Source organism: Panicum virgatum, chromosome 8K (genome assembly GCF_016808335.1).
Source record: "Panicum virgatum strain AP13 chromosome 8K, P.virgatum_v5, whole genome shotgun sequence".
Classification (NCBI taxonomy): domain Eukaryota; kingdom Viridiplantae; phylum Streptophyta; class Magnoliopsida; order Poales; family Poaceae; genus Panicum; species Panicum virgatum.
The window spans coordinates 4803645-4821971 of record NC_053143.1 but is presented as its reverse complement, the minus strand read 5'-3'; the positions used below and the strand labels follow the sequence as shown (position 1 = coordinate 4821971).

The 18327-nt window shown below is 49.5% G+C and overlaps 1 protein-coding gene across 1 annotated transcript; it reads right to left on the bottom strand.

The window, feature by feature from the left end:
- Positions 1-17041: 17041 nt before the first annotated feature.
- LOC120645337 (basic proline-rich protein-like) lies at positions 17042-18028 on the bottom strand. The gene has a single exon (XM_039922138.1). It carries the CDS (start codon positions 18026-18028, stop codon positions 17042-17044), a length of 987 nt encoding a protein of 328 aa, XP_039778072.1.
- Between the last annotated feature and the right edge of the window lie 299 nt (positions 18029-18327).

The window sequence follows — 18327 nt, the reverse complement described above, 5'->3', positions numbered from 1 at the left end:
AAACTCCACGATCGACCTACTTGATACAGAGGTTAGGGAGTTGTACGCCGCTCTCGACAACCAGAAGAGGCTACTTAAGGAAGCAGCTAGAGAGCGTAGAAAGCTTAGGGCTGAGCTGGTTTGTGCTAGGGAGAAATCTAGTGAGGATGTGTGCGCTGACTGCATATCTCACATGAATGATCTTGTTGCTCTCCGTACCAAGCATGATGAGAACGTCGCGAACTTAGATGTTGCTAAGACTTCGCTTTCTGACGTGGCTCACGAGCTAGCCAAGACCAAGCATGAGCTTGAACTTGTCAAGGACGCTCCCATTGTTAGTGATGTGCTTGAATGCGATGAGTGTCCTATCTTCAAGTCTGATCTAGCTTCTTTGCAGTCCAAGTTTGCTACTGTTGTTTGTGAACTAGAGGAGCTTAGATCTAGGCTTGCTTTGCTTGGCACTTGTAAACTTTGTCCCACGCTTAGGTTGGAGCTAGAGGAGAAGAACGCTTTGATCAAGTCTTTTGGAAAGACTAAGGTCGTAGAGTCTAGCCCACCTATTGACTGCTCTGTTTGCCCTGGTTTGATCTCTGATTTGGATAATCTTGCGGTAGAGAAAGCCAACTTGGACAATGAGAACACATACCTTAGGGCGATTCTGAGTTGGGTTTCTAGCAGTGAGCCACAGTTGGGCATGATGATTAAGCAGTTCAAGCATGGTGATGGGTTTGGGGTCGGTTACACATACACAAAGTCAGACTTTGACAGGTTGTATGGTAAGATTGGCAAGGCTGCTAGAAACACTTCTAGCACGAGCACACAGCCTTCGCTTGTTGACCCCGCGGATGGTGTGCTTAAAGAACCACCAAAAGCACCTCCGCAGAAGCAGGTTTGGGTTCCAAAGCCCAATGCGCTGAGGAATCCCCTCGATACGCTCCCTGCTGCCACAGCCCAGGTTGCCCAGAAGAAGAGGGCTACTCCTCCCCATCCGCAGGCTAGGCCTCCACCTCCCAAGCATGAGATGAGGTACCACTGCGAGTTCTATGACAGGGAATGTCACCTGGAGGAGTTTTACTTTAGGAGGAAGCGGGCTGTGAGGAGAGAGCAGGAGAGACGGAACGCGGACATGTACTCTGCTCGGGTGCATGGTCCTTCTCGGCGTGGTGGTAGGCCAGATGCTAGGGCGCGCCGTGTAGGTGGAGGTCAGGGAGACGGTGGTGGTTACCGTGCTCCAGCGGGTGGTCGCTTTGCCGGCCGTGCTCCTGGTCGTTTTCAGTACGGCTATGGACCACGGGACCGAGGCTTTGGAGGAGGTTTCGATGCTCCACGCTTTCCTCATGGTGGTTTTCGTCAGTCACGCGGTAGACGGGACGGGGGATACGCTTTGTCTGGTTTTGATAACCCTTCTGTAGAGCAAATGGCTCGACACTGGTTTGTTTCTCACTTTGCTAACCCCAGTGTTGAGACATTTGCTCACCCTTTGTCTCACTACTGATGTGCAGGTCGGAGGCTTGGAGAACAGGTGGATCATGGACTCCGGTTGTTCGCGCCACATGACCGGAAATGACAAATGGTTCTCCAGCCTCACCCCGATGCGCTCAAAGGAGTACATTGTGTTCGGGGATAATGGAAGAGGAAAGATACGTGGACTTGGCGCTGTTCGAGTTTCTGATCGCTTTACCCTGAGAGAAGTTGCTTTGGTTTCGAATCTTGGCTTTAATTTGCTCTCTGTTTCGTAACTTTTTGATGAGGGGTTTGAGGTTCGCTTCAAGGAGGGTTGCTCGCGTGTTTTGGATTCCAGGGGAGATTTGGTTTGCCGGATTACACCTCGCGATCGGGTTTTCTTGGTTGACTTCTCTGGAACTCCTTTTGGCCCTTCGCATTGCTTGATGGTTGGTCCTTCTTCTGATCTGTGGAAGTGGCATAGGAGACTTGGACATTTGAGCTTTGACTTGTTGTCGAGACTTAGCTCACTTGGCCTAATCCGAGGATTGCCCAAATTGAAGTTTGAAAAGGATCTTATTTGCCATCCGTGTCGCCACGGGAAGACGATTGCCACTTCACATCCGCCTGTTAATCATGTGATGACCTCTCACCCTGGAGAGTTGCTACACATGGACACTGTCGGTCCTTCTCGGGTGATGTCTGTTGGTGGGAAGTGTTACGTTCTTGTGATTGTGGACGACTTTTCTCGCTATTCTTGGGTCTTTTTCTTGAGAACCAAGGATGAGGCTTTCGAGTTTGTTCGAAACTTGATCTTGAGGTTGAAAAACGAGTTACCCCAGGCCATGAGAGCGATCCGCAGTGACAATGGCACAGAATTCAAAAACGCTCGTTTTGACGTCTTTTGTAGTGATCAAGGGCTCGAACACCAGTATTCCTCTCCCTACACTTCACAGCAGAATGGAGTTGTAGAGCGGAAGAATCGGGCGCTGGTTGAGATGGCGAGGACGATGCTCGATGAGCATAGGACTCCTCGCAAATACTGGGCTGAGGCGGTTAACACCGCTTGTTACGTGTCCAACCGCATTTTCTTGCGTGTTTTCATGCACAGGACTTTTTATGAGTTGCGGTTTGGGCGCCAGCCCCGTGTTGATCATCTCAGAGTTTTTGGTTGCCGGTGCTTTGTGCTGAAAGATGGAAATCTTGATAAGTTTGAGTCTCGCTCGTTTGACGGTATTTTTCTCGGTTATGCTTCTCACTCTAGAGCGTACCATGTGTTGATTATTGATACTAACATCGTCAAAGAGACTTGTGAAGTCACTTTCGACGAGACTGCACCATGCAATTCTTCTGTCTTTGAAGTTGCAGGAGATGATGAGCTCGGCACCTCCATCTTTGAAGATAAGGAGGAAGAAGCTGCAGAGGGCGAGGCTGAGGCTACCACGCGTGCTGTGGACCCAGCCATCTCTGCCACGGGCTCGGATGATGACGACGGCCCCGATCCGACTACGTCTACTTCCCAGGGGCTGATCGAGGAGGTGACTCAGGCTTCACCAGTTGCACCTGAGGAGGCACCAGCTCTGGTTGAGGAGGAGGTGACTTCGACACGGGAAGCACCGCGACACATTCAGCGTCGCCATCCACCTCAACATATGCTAGGTGATCTCAACGAGCGAGTCACCAGGTCCAAGATAACAAGTATCGCTGGCTTTGCTCATTCAGCGTTTGTTGCCTCTTTTGAGCCCAAAGATATTGGACACGCTCTTTCTGATTCTAATTGGGTCAATGCCATGCATGAGGAACTTGAAAATTTTGAAAGAAACCAAGTTTGGGTTCTGGTCGAGCCTCCACCTGCTTGTAATCCCATCGGAACGAAGTGGGTTTTTAAAAACAAGCAGGGTGAGGATGGTTTGGTTGTTCGAAACAAGGCTCGTCTTGTTGCCCAGGGGTTTTGCCAAAAAGAGGGTATTGATTTTGAGGAAACTTTTGCCCCTGTTGCTCGTTTAGAAGCTATTCGAATCTTTCTTGCATTTGCTGCTTCCAAGGGTATTAAAGTTTTCTAAATGGATGTTAAATGTGCCTTCTTGAATGGTTTCATCGAAGAAGAGGTTTATGTGAAGCAACCCCCTGGTTTCGAAAATCCCAAGTTTCCAAACCGTGTTTATAAACTTCAGAAAGCTCTTTACGGTTTGAAACAGGCACCTAAAGCTTGTATGATAGATTGAAAACCTTTTTGCTGGCTCAGGGCTTTAAAATGGGATGTGTTGATAAAACCTTGTTCCTCATGCGATCTGGCACTGATTTTCTTTTAGTTCAGATATACGTGGATGATATTATCTTTGGTGGCTCTTCTCACGCTCTTGTCTCCAAGTTCTCTGAGCAGATGTCCAGGGAGTTCGAGATGAGCATGATGGGTGAGTTGCAGTTCTTCCTCGTGCTGCGGATCAAGCAAACTCCTCAGGGCACTTTTGTCCATCAAGCCAAGTACACTACAGACTTGCTGCGGAAGTTCGACATGAGTGACTTGTCTCCTCAGCCGACTCTGATCAGCACATCTACAGCGCTTGATGAGGACTTGGACGGCGAGGCGGTGGATCAGAAGGAGTACAGAAGCATGATCGGCTCTCTCCTGTACCTGACGGCGACGCGACCGGACATCCAGTTCAGTGTCTGCCTCTGCGCGCGGTATCAGGCTTCACCGCGCACCTCCCACAGGCAGGTGGTGAAACGCATCTTCAGGTATCCGAAATTCACCCCTGAATTTGGTCTTTGGTACTCTGCGGACTCTTCTCTAGTTTTGGTGGGCTTTTCTGATGCCGATTTCGGTGGGTGTCGGTTGGATCGCAAGTCGACATCCGGCACTTGTCAATTTCTCGGTACATCTTTGGTGTCTTGGTCCTCTCACAAGCAGGCTAGCGTAGCGCTTTCTTCCACAGAAACTGAGTATGTTGCCGCTGCTAGCTGCTGCTCCCAGATACTTTGGATGAAACAAACCTTGCAGGATTATGGCTTGAGTTTCGGTAGGGTTCCCATCTTTGTAGACAACATGTCAGCCATCAGCATTGCAAAGAACCTTGTCCTACACTCCAGAACCAAACACATAGATATCCGGTTTCATTTCCTGCGAGATAACCATGAGAGAGGCCACATAGACTTGGTCCATGTCCCTTCAGAGAGGCAAACCGCAGATATTCTCACCAAACCGCTTGAGCAGGACACCTTTGCTCGCTTGCGAGGGGAGCTTGGGGTTTGTTACCCCTTTTGATTGCTGACTTTTCTTTGGTTAGCTTTGTAGATTTTATTTGCTTCTCTTTGTTTTCTAGGTTTGGTAGTTGCATTGTTCATATGCATGGTACATGTTTGCATTTTGCATTGTCTCACTTGCACTAGCATTCTTGTATACTTTGCTATGATTTTCTAGTGCCTGCTAGTGTGAGTTGATAAACTTGATCATGTATAGCGTGCTCCATTGTGTATATGACATCATCTGAGTTAAGCTATTTTGATTTAAAAATCTGAAAACTTGATCACCCTGTCTTGGCTACTAGCATGTTAGGGCGTGTTGATATGCTTTGCTATCTTATTCATGCTAGTGTGACTTTTCGTTCAGCAATTCATACTTGAAATAATCTAAATCTGATAAAATTGCTTGAACTGTTCTTGAAATGGATTGAAAAGATCCAGGTGGGATTGCTTGTCGCACTGATCGAGCTTTCGGGACGGGTCACTTTGCACTTCTGAGAACCCGGGCAAGACTGTGCATGACTGAAATGAGTGCTTTAAGCTTCTGATTGTCTTTGACATAGACTTGGCCTCGTTGCTAAGTAAAGCAAGACAAGCTTTCAACCCCTGGCATTAAGAATTGATTGCTATAAATTTGGTTGAAAAATGAATGTGTGCAACATGCTTTGGCTGTTTTGGCTCACATGTATGAGTATGAGTAGCACTGCTTTCCTTTCCCTACTTGTTAGTGCTAGATCATGGGTGATGCTTTTATTTCTCCTAAACTGAACTTGCCTAGCTCTAGACTGATTTGATATACCATGTTGAGTTAGATGCAGGTCTTGTTTATGGATGCACACGTGCTTGTGACTAGATGTTGCTCATATCATTGTATCCCTGAATGCTTTCACTTACACCTCCTGCATTGCATTTATTGCATAGCATCTGTTCAGGGGGAGTTTTAGCTTCAGGGGGAGCTTTAGGTCTTTTTCGACTTGATGTGTGCATGTGCCAACAAGGGGGAGAATTTTGGGAGGAGTGATCGAACAAGGGGGAGACCTGTTTGATTTTTGAAAAACTTGTCGTGCATAGGGCCTTGAGAGTGCATCATTTTGGGAGAGTTGCACTTGTGAGAGGGAAAAGCTTTGCTTGGGGAGTTTCTGCTTTGTTCTTGGCTCCTGGTTTTCCTCGTTTTCCCTCTGCTTCTTACATGACTGCGTCGAGCGTTACCTCTGTCTTTGAGGAGTCATGTTTTGGCTTTTGATCGATTGCGTCGAGCCGTTGCCCTTGTCTTAGGGAATCGATCTGTGCTTGAGTAAGTGGCTATTCTTGACTTTCAGAGCTTTTCTGTCACTTGCTTGAGTTCTTCGCTTTCTTGTTTCTCTTTTTATCACTTCTCTGCTTTCAGGTGGTGTGTTGACAATGCACTCATCAAGGGGGAGATTGAGGAACGAGAGTACTCTATCCTGCCTGTGATGAGTGAATTCTCAACCGTGGGGTGTGATCGTGCGCTTGGTCTTTGGATTGCAGGTACACGGACGTCGAGTGTCGACGGGGAGCTGCCGTGGAGGTGCTGTGGCCGATGGACCGTGCGGTGGACGGCGGTGAAGGGCAGCCAGGACCGGAGCTCGGACCGGGCGGCAGCTGTGGCGTCCACTCCTGGATCAAGGGCGCAAGCGGCGACGGAAGGCGGGTTTCTTGGTTTGCGCCACAAAACCAAGAAGGCGGACGGCGGTTGAATACGCCAAGTCGTGGAGGCACGGGCGTCGGTCTCGGGACTGAAGGAGGCGATGGGCGTCGACGGCGTCTAGGGCCTCGCTGCGGGCGAGGAGGTGACGGGCGTCGGGCGGCGTTTAGGGCCGTCAGAAGGCCGAGGCGGGAACGACGTCTAGGGCCACGATGTGGAGGCGGGAATCTTCCCGCGCGTGAGGTTTTGGCGGTTTTCTCAAAACCGGCCACCTACTCGGGTTTCGCGGACCCTCCAAAACCGCGGACCTGATCTTCATCAAGATGGTGGCATCGCATAGAAGACTTCATTTCGAAGAAATAATCTCGGCCGTCGGATGAGATCGTGTACAGGGGGTGCTGCAGGCCAATCGGTCTGACCGGTCCCTGGCACCGGTCTGACTGGTCTAACCGGTCCAGCGTACTGGTCTGACCGGTCCCGCGGGTATAAATACCCCTTCACTTGTGTTAGATTAAGTGCGGCTTTTGTAATCTATTCGTGGACTCCTCTGTTCTCCAGGCCGCCGCCCCTGCGTCTCCCTCCCTCTGTTCTTCTCTTTAGAGTAGATTTGGTTGATGGATTTGAGAGACCTTGTGTGGATTTGATTGGGAAAGGAGGCCCTAACCTCCTCGTGCCCTCTGGGCTTTTGAATCAATCCCATCTCCTCATTTTGTGCCTTGTGCGATGGATTTTCGACTTCGTTTTTGGCGCACTTGATTGCGAGGAGGCTACGAGTTCTTTGCTGTGATTCCCGTGCTTCTAGCCCCGTTCTAAACCCTCTGGAATCACAAGCTTTTTCGAATTGGAGTTCTTGAGTTTTTGAGAAAACCCCAATCTTTCTTGATCTCTCCTTGAATTCTCAAGATTTGTTAATCTTTAGGATGAGATCTCTTAGGGATATGTTCACGGGTAGGGGCGAAGCTATCCCCCAAGTTTCATCGATTTTCGTGGTCGTTTGTTTTAGATTCATCGTTTGAATCCAAGTTTTCGGGGGTTTTCTGGGTGCCACCGGTCAGACCGGTAGGCAAGACCGGTCAGACCGGTCTGCTAGTTTTTGAACATCCGAGACTGGTCAGACCGGTCCAGGCAGGTCAGTTCTGCAGTTTTCCCGATTCGCTTCCGATTTGCTTCGTGGTTTTGCCCGCTCGTTCGAGGCCTTTTGTGTTGGTTTAGCTTTTCCATAGCTATTCCAAACTCTGGTCAGAACGCTTGAGGGCTTGGGTGATTTTCGGGATATAGGCCGACGATTCAAATTTTGAAGAAATTTTGATCGGCTCCCATTCACCCCCTCTGGTCGCCGGCTTCACTCCCTCAGCAGCTACCAGGGCGCTCCCGCACTTGGCCAGTGGGAAGGAACCTGAGGAAGACCTGGGCCTGGCAATGCTAAATCTGGGCCTCTCGACGGCCCAGATGCTGCCTGACCAGGCCACCGCTCCACTGGATGCAGCCTGCAATGATGACCCAGTTGCAGAAGAAGCGCCGGCAGGGACCACCGTCGAAGACCTATTCGCTACCCCAACAACGGCGGCCATCCTTTCCAAGCCACAACATCCACAGCGGCCGCGACGCACCTTCGACATGACGTCTGTACACCGCAGTGCCAGGCTCGCCAAGAAGCCTGCGCTGCCAGCCGTTCAGCGCGCTCAACGCAATCTCATCCGGAAGCTGGGCCTCCCTGCTGATGAGCTGCGCCCAATTGAAGAGCTTCTGCAAGAGTTCATCAGCATGTTCACAGGGCCGCTGCCGGAGCAGATCGTCGCGGCAATGACGGCAATCTTCGACCTCGACGACGAAGAGGCCGACAGCGTCAATGAGGCGCTGCTACAATATGCAGGCGATGCGGTGGAGGATCTGCAGGGAGAAGTTGCCGCCGGGCTGGCATGACAGAATGCTTCTGCTTTTGAGCAACCTTACGCTCATGTATCTGCACTACCGACTACCTGTTCTACTTTGCGTGCTTTTGCCCTGCTGGCTGCGAGCTTCGGGCGATCGACACCTTCTTAGCTTGTCCTGTACTCTCGCCCGGCTGGCTATTTCCTTCGGGCTATCTCCGCGACTTCGATCTTCGGCTAAAAGTAGTGACTGCGACTCCGTCTTCCTAGGCTGCCTGGCTTTTGAACTGCTGCATTCCTGCATCATGGGCGCTTGTTAGCCGCCATGAATCACAACGACTTCGACATACTGTGTTGGAACGTCCGAGGTCTGAATATGGCTGCGAGATGTTTGGCGGTGCACGAAACAATTGCGGCGAACACCTGCCATATCGCTTGCCTCCAAGAGACCAAGCTACAACACCTCGACGATGGCCTCGCTTGCTTCTTGGGCGCTTACAGGCTCAATTGCTTCGCCTACAAGCCTGCTTTAGGAACCAGAGGCGGCATTCTTATCTTGTGGAATGATGCTGTTGTCGACCTGACGGACATCTCCATCGGCAGCTTCTCGGTGTCGGCAACCATTAATTTGCGCCGGCAACCGGTCGACCCCTTCCACCTCACTACGGTCTACGGACCCTCAAGAAGGCAAGACAAAGTTGCTTTCTTGCAACATTTGAGGCAGCTCAAACCACACGCTGGAAGGAAGTGGCTTGAAAGGATCGGGTGCTCTAGCCTAAGAGGGGGAGGGAGTGAATTAGTCACAAATAAAAACTTTGACCTATGGCTCCAACTAGTTTGCACAAAACTAAAACTAAAATATGTTATCTAGATGTGCAACTAGGTTGATCTAGTGTGAAACCCCTATCCCAAAAGAGTTTAGCAACCTATAGCCTTTCCTATCAAGAAACTATTCTATGAAAGTAAAGACACACAAATTGCTAGTATGAAATGCGGAAGCTTAATGAGCAGGATAGGAGATAGCAAACTCTTGACGCGGGTGTTTATCCCGTGGTTCAGTTAGCCACAAAGGCACACCTACATCCACGTTGTTGTAGCACTCACTAAGAGTATTGCTACTCGGCCATCAAGTCTCTTCCGTGAACACAATCACGGTCACCTTGGCCCCGGGTTCCACTAAGGAGCTTCTCCACAAAAGATGGGGGTCTCCACGTCCCCCGCACAAAGTGTCGTCGCCGCTCCACACCAAGTTGGAGGGTCGATGACGTTGCCGGAGAGCTTCAAAGCTCCAAGGTGCCGGCGCACCAAGCTCTTGTTTTGGTTCACTAGAGAACCACAGCACAAAGGCTCAAGGCCTTGCAATCACATTCACTAAGAGCTAACCTTTACACAACACTCTCAAAGTGTGCTAAGGGCTAAGGATATGATCTTGATGCTCTTGTATGGCTTGGAGATGTTCTTGGGTGTGTGTGGGATGTCCAGCAACTCCAACAAAGCTTCAAATGGCCGGGGTGAGGTGTATATATAGGCAACCAAGTCTTGTAGCCGTTGCTCCAATGGTCAGCAGAAAATCTGCGTATCATCGGATGAACCGATGCTTCTGGATGGGGTAGCGTCGGTTCATCCGGTCACTCATAACCCGAAGTAGCCGTTGAACCCCTGACAGCTGACGTCATTACACCGATGGTATGCACCGATACTTCACCGGTTCAACCGGTGCTGAAGACTTGGCTCTTGCGCGACTTGCATCGTCTCTGGAACACAGTACGCCCAATGCACCGATGCCCCTTTTTGAACCATCGGTTCATCCGGTGCTACCGACCGAAGAGCTTTCAGGGCGCTGCCCTGAAACCAGTGGAACCCCCGTAGGGGCGGCCCTTCGGGCCTAACTTTGCCTATCTTCTCTTTGTCATCACTTGAACCTAAAATCCTGAGAATGATCATCTTAACAATCATATTAGTCCAAAGTGTTGTGTGTGTCATCAATCGCCAAAACAATATATTGAAATATGGCATGAGAGGCCATTTTCGCTACATGGCTCATTCTTGGGGACTTCAACGTTATCTACAGAGCAGGGGACAAAAATAACAACAATCTCAATTTGTGCCTGATGAGAGCATTCCGTGCTGCAATCAACTTTTGCCAGCTAAAAGAAATACATCTGCAGAACCGCAAATACACGTGGAGCAATGAGAGGCGGCGCCCGACTCTGGTTCACCTGGACAGGGTCTTTTGCAATGAAAGCTGGGATATAGCTTTCGAGAATCACTCGCTTCACGCCTTGTCCTTGTCGCACTCCGATCACTGCCCCCTCCTCCTTGCCCACCAACAAGGCATGCGCAAGCTGACACCCTTCAGATTCGAAAACTTCTGGACGAAACTCCCGCACTTCCAAGAAGTGGTAGCTACTGCTTGGTCACGGCCTACCAGGCACACGGAACCTTTCCATAGGCTTGGTCACAAGCTCCACGTAACTTCAAAAGCTTTAATGAGGTGGAGCAAGTCCTTAATCTCTGATGCGAAACTCAAGCTTCTTATGGCCCAAGAGGTGATTTTGAGACTGGACATCGCCCAAGAAACGAGAGATCTTACGGATTCTGAGCACCGCTTGAGGTGCAAACTCAAGAATTGCATCCTTGGTTGGGCAGTAATTGAAATGGCAAGGAAAAGACAAAGCTCGCGAGTCAATTACATCAGTGAAGGCGATGCTAACACAAAATTCTTCCACCTCAAGGCAAATTCAAGAAGACGCAAAAATTTCATTCAACGCTTGTGGAAGGAACAAGGCTGGGCTATTTCCCACCAAGACAAACAACAGTTAATTCAAGATCACTTCTCCTCTATGATGGCGGACCCGCCTGCTGCTTCTCGGGACCTCAATTGGGATGCCCTAAACCTCCCCGCAGTGAACCTCGCCTCCTTGGATGATCCTTTTACTGAGCATGAAGTGCTAGCGGCCATTAAACAACTTCCGCATGATAAAGCGCCAGGGCCAGATGGTTACACGGGCAGTTTCTTCAAAGCTTGCTGGAACATCATCAAGCCGGATCTAGCTTGGGCGCCTGATTTGGAAAGCTTGGGCGCCTTATTTGGAAAGCTTGGGCGCCGCCTAAATGTAATTTTTTTGCATGGCTAGTAACTCAAAACCGGGTTTGGACTTCAGACAGACTACGTCGTAGAGGCTGGCCGCACAGCCCCTCCTGCCCCCTATGCCGAAACGCCACCGAGTCAGCGCTGCACATTCTAGCTGAGTGTAGATATACAAGAAGACTGTGGAGTTGCATCACAACCTGGACGGCACAGCCAACCCTAAACCCTCAGCTATGGCGACCAAGTCAAAACCCTATGCACTGGTGGATCAATATCACTTCCAGCGAACATGTGCCCCGAAAGGCGATTTGTTCATTGTCACTCTTGGTGATATGGGAGATCTGGAATGAACGTAATGCAAGAGTTTTCAGGAACCACGAGACTTCGGCCTTAAGACTTCTAGCAAAAATTAAAAGCGAGGCATCTGCCTGGATTGCAGCAGGTGCAAAGGCCCTAGAGTCCCTCATAGTGCGAGATTAAAACCTCTGTTTTCCTTCCCGGCTAGCCAGTTGTAACCTCCTTCTATATCAATGAAATATGCACTGTCTCGTGCCCGTTCGTTCAAAAAAAAAAGACTAAGCTAATTATTGATATTGATTGATTAGTCTAACAAATTGTGAAAATTCAAAGCTGCCTCTTTATATCATGGCAATTTTTACAATGGATCTTGTTTATTGAAGGGTGAGAACAATATTTCAAGAAAGTCACTCTTCTCTACTTTTTACAATCCAGCTAGAATCCCGAATCAGCAAAAGAATCTTACCAGACAACGGATCCAGTTGTATGTGATTATTCAGTGAAACCAAAGCAAGTAGCATGTTAGAAGAGAAAATTTAAATGCTGGTATTGGATGTTGAATCCTTCACTCACCACATGGCACCAAAAGGTCACACTTCATTTGTGTTGAGCCCCATCTAAACCAAGTTCATGGCTAGAGGTTTTAGCCTAGACAAAAAAAAACAAATACAGCTTGACATTTTCAGGGGTAGAGTTGCAAACTGAATTTCTGCATTTTCAAATGGCCTTGTAAGCTAAGTGGGCGTAATAATAAAACCTAAAACTTTCACAGAGTCCACGGTCAGTTTGAAATTCTGAATGTGTGTTCAGATTTAGTATCGCTGTTTGGCAAAGAAATCCAAAGCAGAAATGCAAGATTGTAGATCATATACCTCTAGCTCAGTTTAAAGGCAAAATAAAATTTAAAGGCAACCAAGAAGATTCAGTCTTGACAAAATACCCCATCATTGAACTGCAGCTTTTACCAAAACAGCTTGCTCTATTGTTGGACAGATCTGGAGGAGTAAGCTACTGATACGAATAGTTTAACAGATTCTGTAAATTCCAGGCTACCTTTTTATGTCATAGCAATGTTTGCAGTGGTTTTTTTAATTAAATGATGAGAATAACATTTGAAAATACTTTAAACTGCTGCAAGATCTTGAGATCTGAAGAGAGGTAACCATATTTAAGAAGAACATCTACTGCCATCATGGTAATCAAAGAAGAAAAATAAATTACATGCTCAGTTGAAGTGAAGCAGCATAGAAAAAGCTGCCAATTATTTAGTAATCTGATGAAGGAAGGGGAAGTGCTAAGAGGAAACATTGCGTTAGGCCTTCAATGTCAAGGTGGGGAACAGTCCATTTAATAATATGAGGAAAGCAATCCTGTGAGGTTCAGAATCAAAGTTACAATTATTGAGATGAACTGAAAAGTTCCAAATGAGTCATCATGGCATTACAAAAAGAAAAAAAATATGGAGACGTCAGAGCACACATAGATTTGCAGCATTATTCTCGTGTTCGTGATTTACCCCAAGAACACTTTGCGAGGAGAGCAGCAGCACGGCATGGTAAGGCTGTTAGGCATCATAGTGGTGTTCCTGATGGTGCCCACATATTATGGATCCACCTGCAGTCTTGACCTCAGGCAAGGGCGCAGGGAGTGTGGCGCCAGTAGCCACTGTCGAGCATGGCCGCAGATGCGCGGGGCGAGGCACCACCGTCAGGCGATGAAGTAGGCATGATAAGCTTGACGCCGTGAACGGGAGGAAGTAGAGGAGTCGATTTCTTTGAGGGAGAGTGTCGATTTGCGGGCTCAAGCATCTGGAACAGCAAAGGAAGGCTCGGCACAGGGATGAAGAAGCCCGGCGGCGGAGGAGTCATTGCCGGACCTAGAGGCAGCGCGGAAGGGAGAGCCGGCGGTGAATGCTGAGGACTGAGCACTGAGCAGCATTCTGGTGCACCAAGACGACCTGCGACCTCATACATGGCAGAATGCTGAGGACTGAGCACTGAGCCGGCGGTGAATGCTGTGACTGCACTGAACCGCTGAAGGAGCAGTGTCTGGTGGCCTGGTGGGGATCATTTTAGACTGTGGCTAGCAATAACATACGGCGTCAAAAATATTCACGGGGCAAGGACGACGCTTGAGCCGCTTCCGCCTGCGCGTTAATGTTGCGTGAAGCCGATGCGACACTAATCTGATGCAACAGTGTTCTGCCAAACGGCTCGGACAACGATCGGATACACGGCCACGGCGGCGCGAAAGCCACGCAGCGAATGAGGAAGTGCCTGCAGCGCAGAGGCGCTGGATGCTCTTCCTTTCTTCCAGCGATATGAATTTACATATAATAATTTCTTAAAAAAATTCAGCTTAAACTAAAGTTTAATTAAATTTAAAAGTATCGAATTCTAGACTCCTATTTTTAAAGAGTACAAAAAAATTCAAATAAAATATATATTTCTAGGCTCTAGCTTTTGGTAGCCCTAGCAACCATGCATTATCCTAGTACTACTAAGGCCCCATTTGGTTTCCATAGCACGAGTAGCGCTACAGAGAGAATCTTACATATATGGAGTACTAAGCGAAGTTTATTTACAAAACTTTTTCACGGATGGGTGTAACTTTTCGCGACGAATTTAATAATGGTAATTAATCAATGATTGGCTACAGTAATACTACAGTAACCAACCTCTAATCGTGTGGTCAAAAGCCTCATTAGATTCGTCTCGCGAAGTAGCGCAGGAGTTGTGGAGTTAGCTTTGCAAATTGACTTTACTTAGTACCTCTAATTATTGCTCAAAGTTTGTGCTACGTATGCTACTGCCCAAACCAAACAGGGACTAAGATTCAAACACGGTGAGGTTTTCATATCGTAAATCCATGCTACCATCCATAAGTACGTCATTGTTAATTGATTAGCTGGGACTAGAATTTAGTAGGGAGAATCTTTTTTTTACCCCTTGTGTTGTACTAATTCCAGGTGACATGCCACCAAATGGAAAGGTGCTAGCGACGCTAATTGGCCTATCTATCAGCTAATAGTGGCGGAGGCAGGTTTGGAGTTCAAGGTGGCTCGCTCCATCTCCACCCTTTCTCTCTCTTTTCCTCTTCTTTTCGCCTCTCTTCTCCTCCCCCTCCTTCCCCTTTGCCTTCATGGAATGGAGTTCTTCATAGGGGGGCATGAGCCCTCCTTGCACCCCCTAAATCCGCCCCTATCATCAAAGGTCCTGCATTCTTCATTGAAAAAAAAAGAGAACTTGTATTTTTCGTGAAAAATTATCTACCACTCATTTTGCACGAGTCGCGTCGGGAGCTCTCCATGCTAGTTCGTGAAGTCGTAGGCGTACATATTGTCATCCCGCATGAGCATTGTTGAATATATTTTCTTGCCCTCCAGCACTCTTGCAACTTGGTGTGGAGTCACCTCCCCAATTTGTTTAGAGTGCTGTTTGGTGAGCACTGATTATCCCAAGGTATGCTTTTTGTCTAGGTGTTCGGTGAGTAAATTACGTAGATCCATTATGAATTGAGTGAAGAACACTTCATCTCCGATGGTGTAGACTGCACCATGTGGATGCTTTAGCCACGAAGGACTTGCCCAACCCCTTGGCTGCTAGTTTAACCGTCACTTCATTGCCATCTTGGACTTTCATTATAAGAGTTGGTGATTGTTTGGATTTTTGTGAAGCTCGTATACAAAAATTACCCAAAGCGCAAAGAGTTGTATACTAGCTTTGGGGGCCTCATCTCTATCCTCCTTCCTACAGCCTCTTTTCTTCTTTTCACAAAAATTACCTAAAGCCCAAATCCTAGATCCGAGTAATATTTCCTGCCATCCTTTTACAGGAGGTGACATCAGGAGCTCCTAAGCCATTCTGCTGATCGGATCTCGCGAGGAAAAGAGTGAAATGTTTTCCAACTAGATGCTAGGAATTCCTTAACTCGAAAAGGATGCAAGCACATAGTAACAGATAAGCTCCAAGATTGCACGTGGCTCCATGTGTCGTCCATACCTAGCGGTGCGCAACATAACCCATGACTTGGAAAAATTATGAGGAACAAAGCATTTGAATGTGACGTTAATAATACAATTTGTTATTTGTTAATGCTAATTCTTCGGCGGGCTCGGGACAGGCAAGTTGACATGCATCGTGTTAGCGCTTCAATTGGAAGACCGTATACCACCGTTCGATCAAGATCGAAGGAAGGACACCCCTCGACTAGAAAAAAAGAGAAGAAAAAACTCGGGCAGCTGGAATAGCATCATTCTAATTTGGGCAGCATGCAGCACCAACATTCTTCTTTCGCAGCCCAAGATGATTTCAATAATAACAAGATCTATCTATAATCTATTGGCCCGTCGCGCTCTTGACTCACACTGACGACACGTGTCGACGCATCGTGCCAAGCCCGAACGTGCCCACTATTCCCTCCAGTCGGAGTAGAACACAGTGTACGGTGTACCACCCCGTGCAAATGTCGGAGTCCGGACGTACGGAGTCGACGTCGTGTAGGCGGAGATAGCGTCTGTTGATATACTGCTGTCTGCTGGTGCATTTTATCCAGTGGCCGTTCCAATGCACAGTAGAAGATCTAATCTTGCTGGATACGGGAGTAAAAAGCACTAGGACTTTTGCGGTGATAGTGGTAGGGATGGAAACGGTAAGGAAATATGAAAATGGATATCCGAAAATATCCGAGATATCTGAATTCGTATCCGTGCGAATCCGATCCGTTTCCATCCTAAGAGATAGAAATTAGGAGACATAAATATGGTTATTCGAAATATCCGAATCCGTATTCGTGCGAATCCGATCCGTTTCCATCCTTAGACAGTGGCATGTGTGGCGCACAATTGACCAGCAGGCTTAACCTTGGCGTGCAGCTGGGGTTTTTGGCTGGTCAAATACTTTGACCTCCGGATTGACTTGGTCATCAGCCGGACAGAAAGTCAACTAGACAACTATATACTGGAGTAATACTTCAGTTAACTTAATTGGACGACCACAGAGCAGCGCGCTACACTGTCGTCGGTCTAATGAGATCTGTACGACACGTTCTTCCAGATTGCAACAGCATGTGCAAAACCATGGTTGGGCTTCCCCATCGACGCTCCAAGCCCAGATGTAGAAATAGAAGAGGCAAGTAGAGTACAGTGCAGCCCAAGAGCAGAATATCGGCCCATTACGGACGCACGAACAGCAGTAGTGTGTACAGGACGCACCTCTGTTTCTCTGCGGAGGACTCTTTGAGTTCTTCCTCAACGGATAGTCGCGGCAAAACACAAGTGATTAGCGTAATTCGCCACAACATCGTCGAATCTGTCGCCTGATTTTATTCGTATACAATCGTGAACGACTCCTTGAGTCTTGAGCCGCCTAACCAAATCAACACGAATTCATTATAAGCTCTTCTAGCGATCATCCAAGATTTCGAAGCTTCGAGGCCAAAAGCGCGCGCTCATCAGTTCTTGGGGTCCTGCTGCGCCGTCGTCGGTGGGGCGCCGGCGGTGCCGTGCAGGGACCGCGGGGCGGGCGTCCACGGGCTGGCCGGGTGAGGCCACGGCCACGCCGGGAGCGGCGGCGGGTGGAACGGGAACGGCGGCAGCGGCGGCCACTTGCCCCCTGGCCCCGGGTGCGGCCACGGCCACGCCGGGGACGGCGGCGGGTGGAACGGGAACGGGGGCAGCGGCGGACACTTGCCACCGGGGCCGGGGTGCGGCCACGCCGGGAACGGCGGCGGGTGGAACGGGAACGGAGGCAGCGGCGGCCACGGGTTGCTCCCCGGGTTGTGCGGCCACGGCCACGCGGGGACGGGCGGCGGGTGGGAAGGGAACGGCGGCAGCGGCGGCCACTGCCCGGTGCCCGGCGGGCGCGGCCACGGGAACGGCCACGGCGGGGTCTGGGCGTCGGGCGCCGGAGCGGCCGGTGGCTCCCCTCCGTACGGCGGCTCAGCAGGCGGCGGAAGGTCCGGCTCCGGGGGAGGGGCGTGGTGGCCGTGGTGCTTGGGCGGCGCCTTCGGGTGGTGCTTCTTCGACTTGGGTGACGGCGCCTTGTCGTGGTCGCCGTGCTTGCTCTTCCCAAGCTGGCCGTGGTAGGCCGTCCACGGCGGCGGCACGGCGGCGACGGGGGCCGGCTCCGGGGGTTGCAGCGCCGGGGCTGTATCTGTAGCCGGCGGCTCTAGCACCGCCAGCGACGGAGAGACGGCGGCAGGGGCCGACGACTCCGGCGTCCCCACCGGCGGGATTGCATCCACAGCCGGCTGCTCCGGCACCGCTGGCGCCAGGTCGGCGGTTTGGATGCCTTCCAGTGCATCGGCGAAGGAGGATGAGAGCAGCAACGATCTCGACGATGCCACGCAGGACGGCGAGAGCAGCGCGATGGCGAGCGCCACCACGTATGACACCCTGACGTGTGCTTCCACATGCGTGGAAGCTGTTCTTGGTGCCATGCTGGAAGATCACTTGGGTTTGCATTGTGCATGGCGTGATCATGCTTATATAACTACAATTGGTGAGCAGTGTTCTTGGGTTGGTAGAGAGGAAAATGAAACTATTTACTTTTGGAAATTTTTAGCTTCGACTGATGAGTTTGGTATTAGACCATTTTGTAGTGATCTCCCTTTTTTGGCGGGTAGTGATCTCCCTTTTTACCTGTGCTCAGTGCTGGATTCAAATGTTTTACATTGGTAATGGGTTGTTGGTGCCCATGATTCCATGAAGGTGACATGCATTATCTGAAGGTTTAGGC

Coding starts and splice junctions, on each gene's coding strand:
- LOC120645337 (XM_039922138.1), bottom strand. CDS start 18,028: ATGGCACCAAGAACAGCTTCCACGCATGTGGAAGCACACGTCAGGGTG.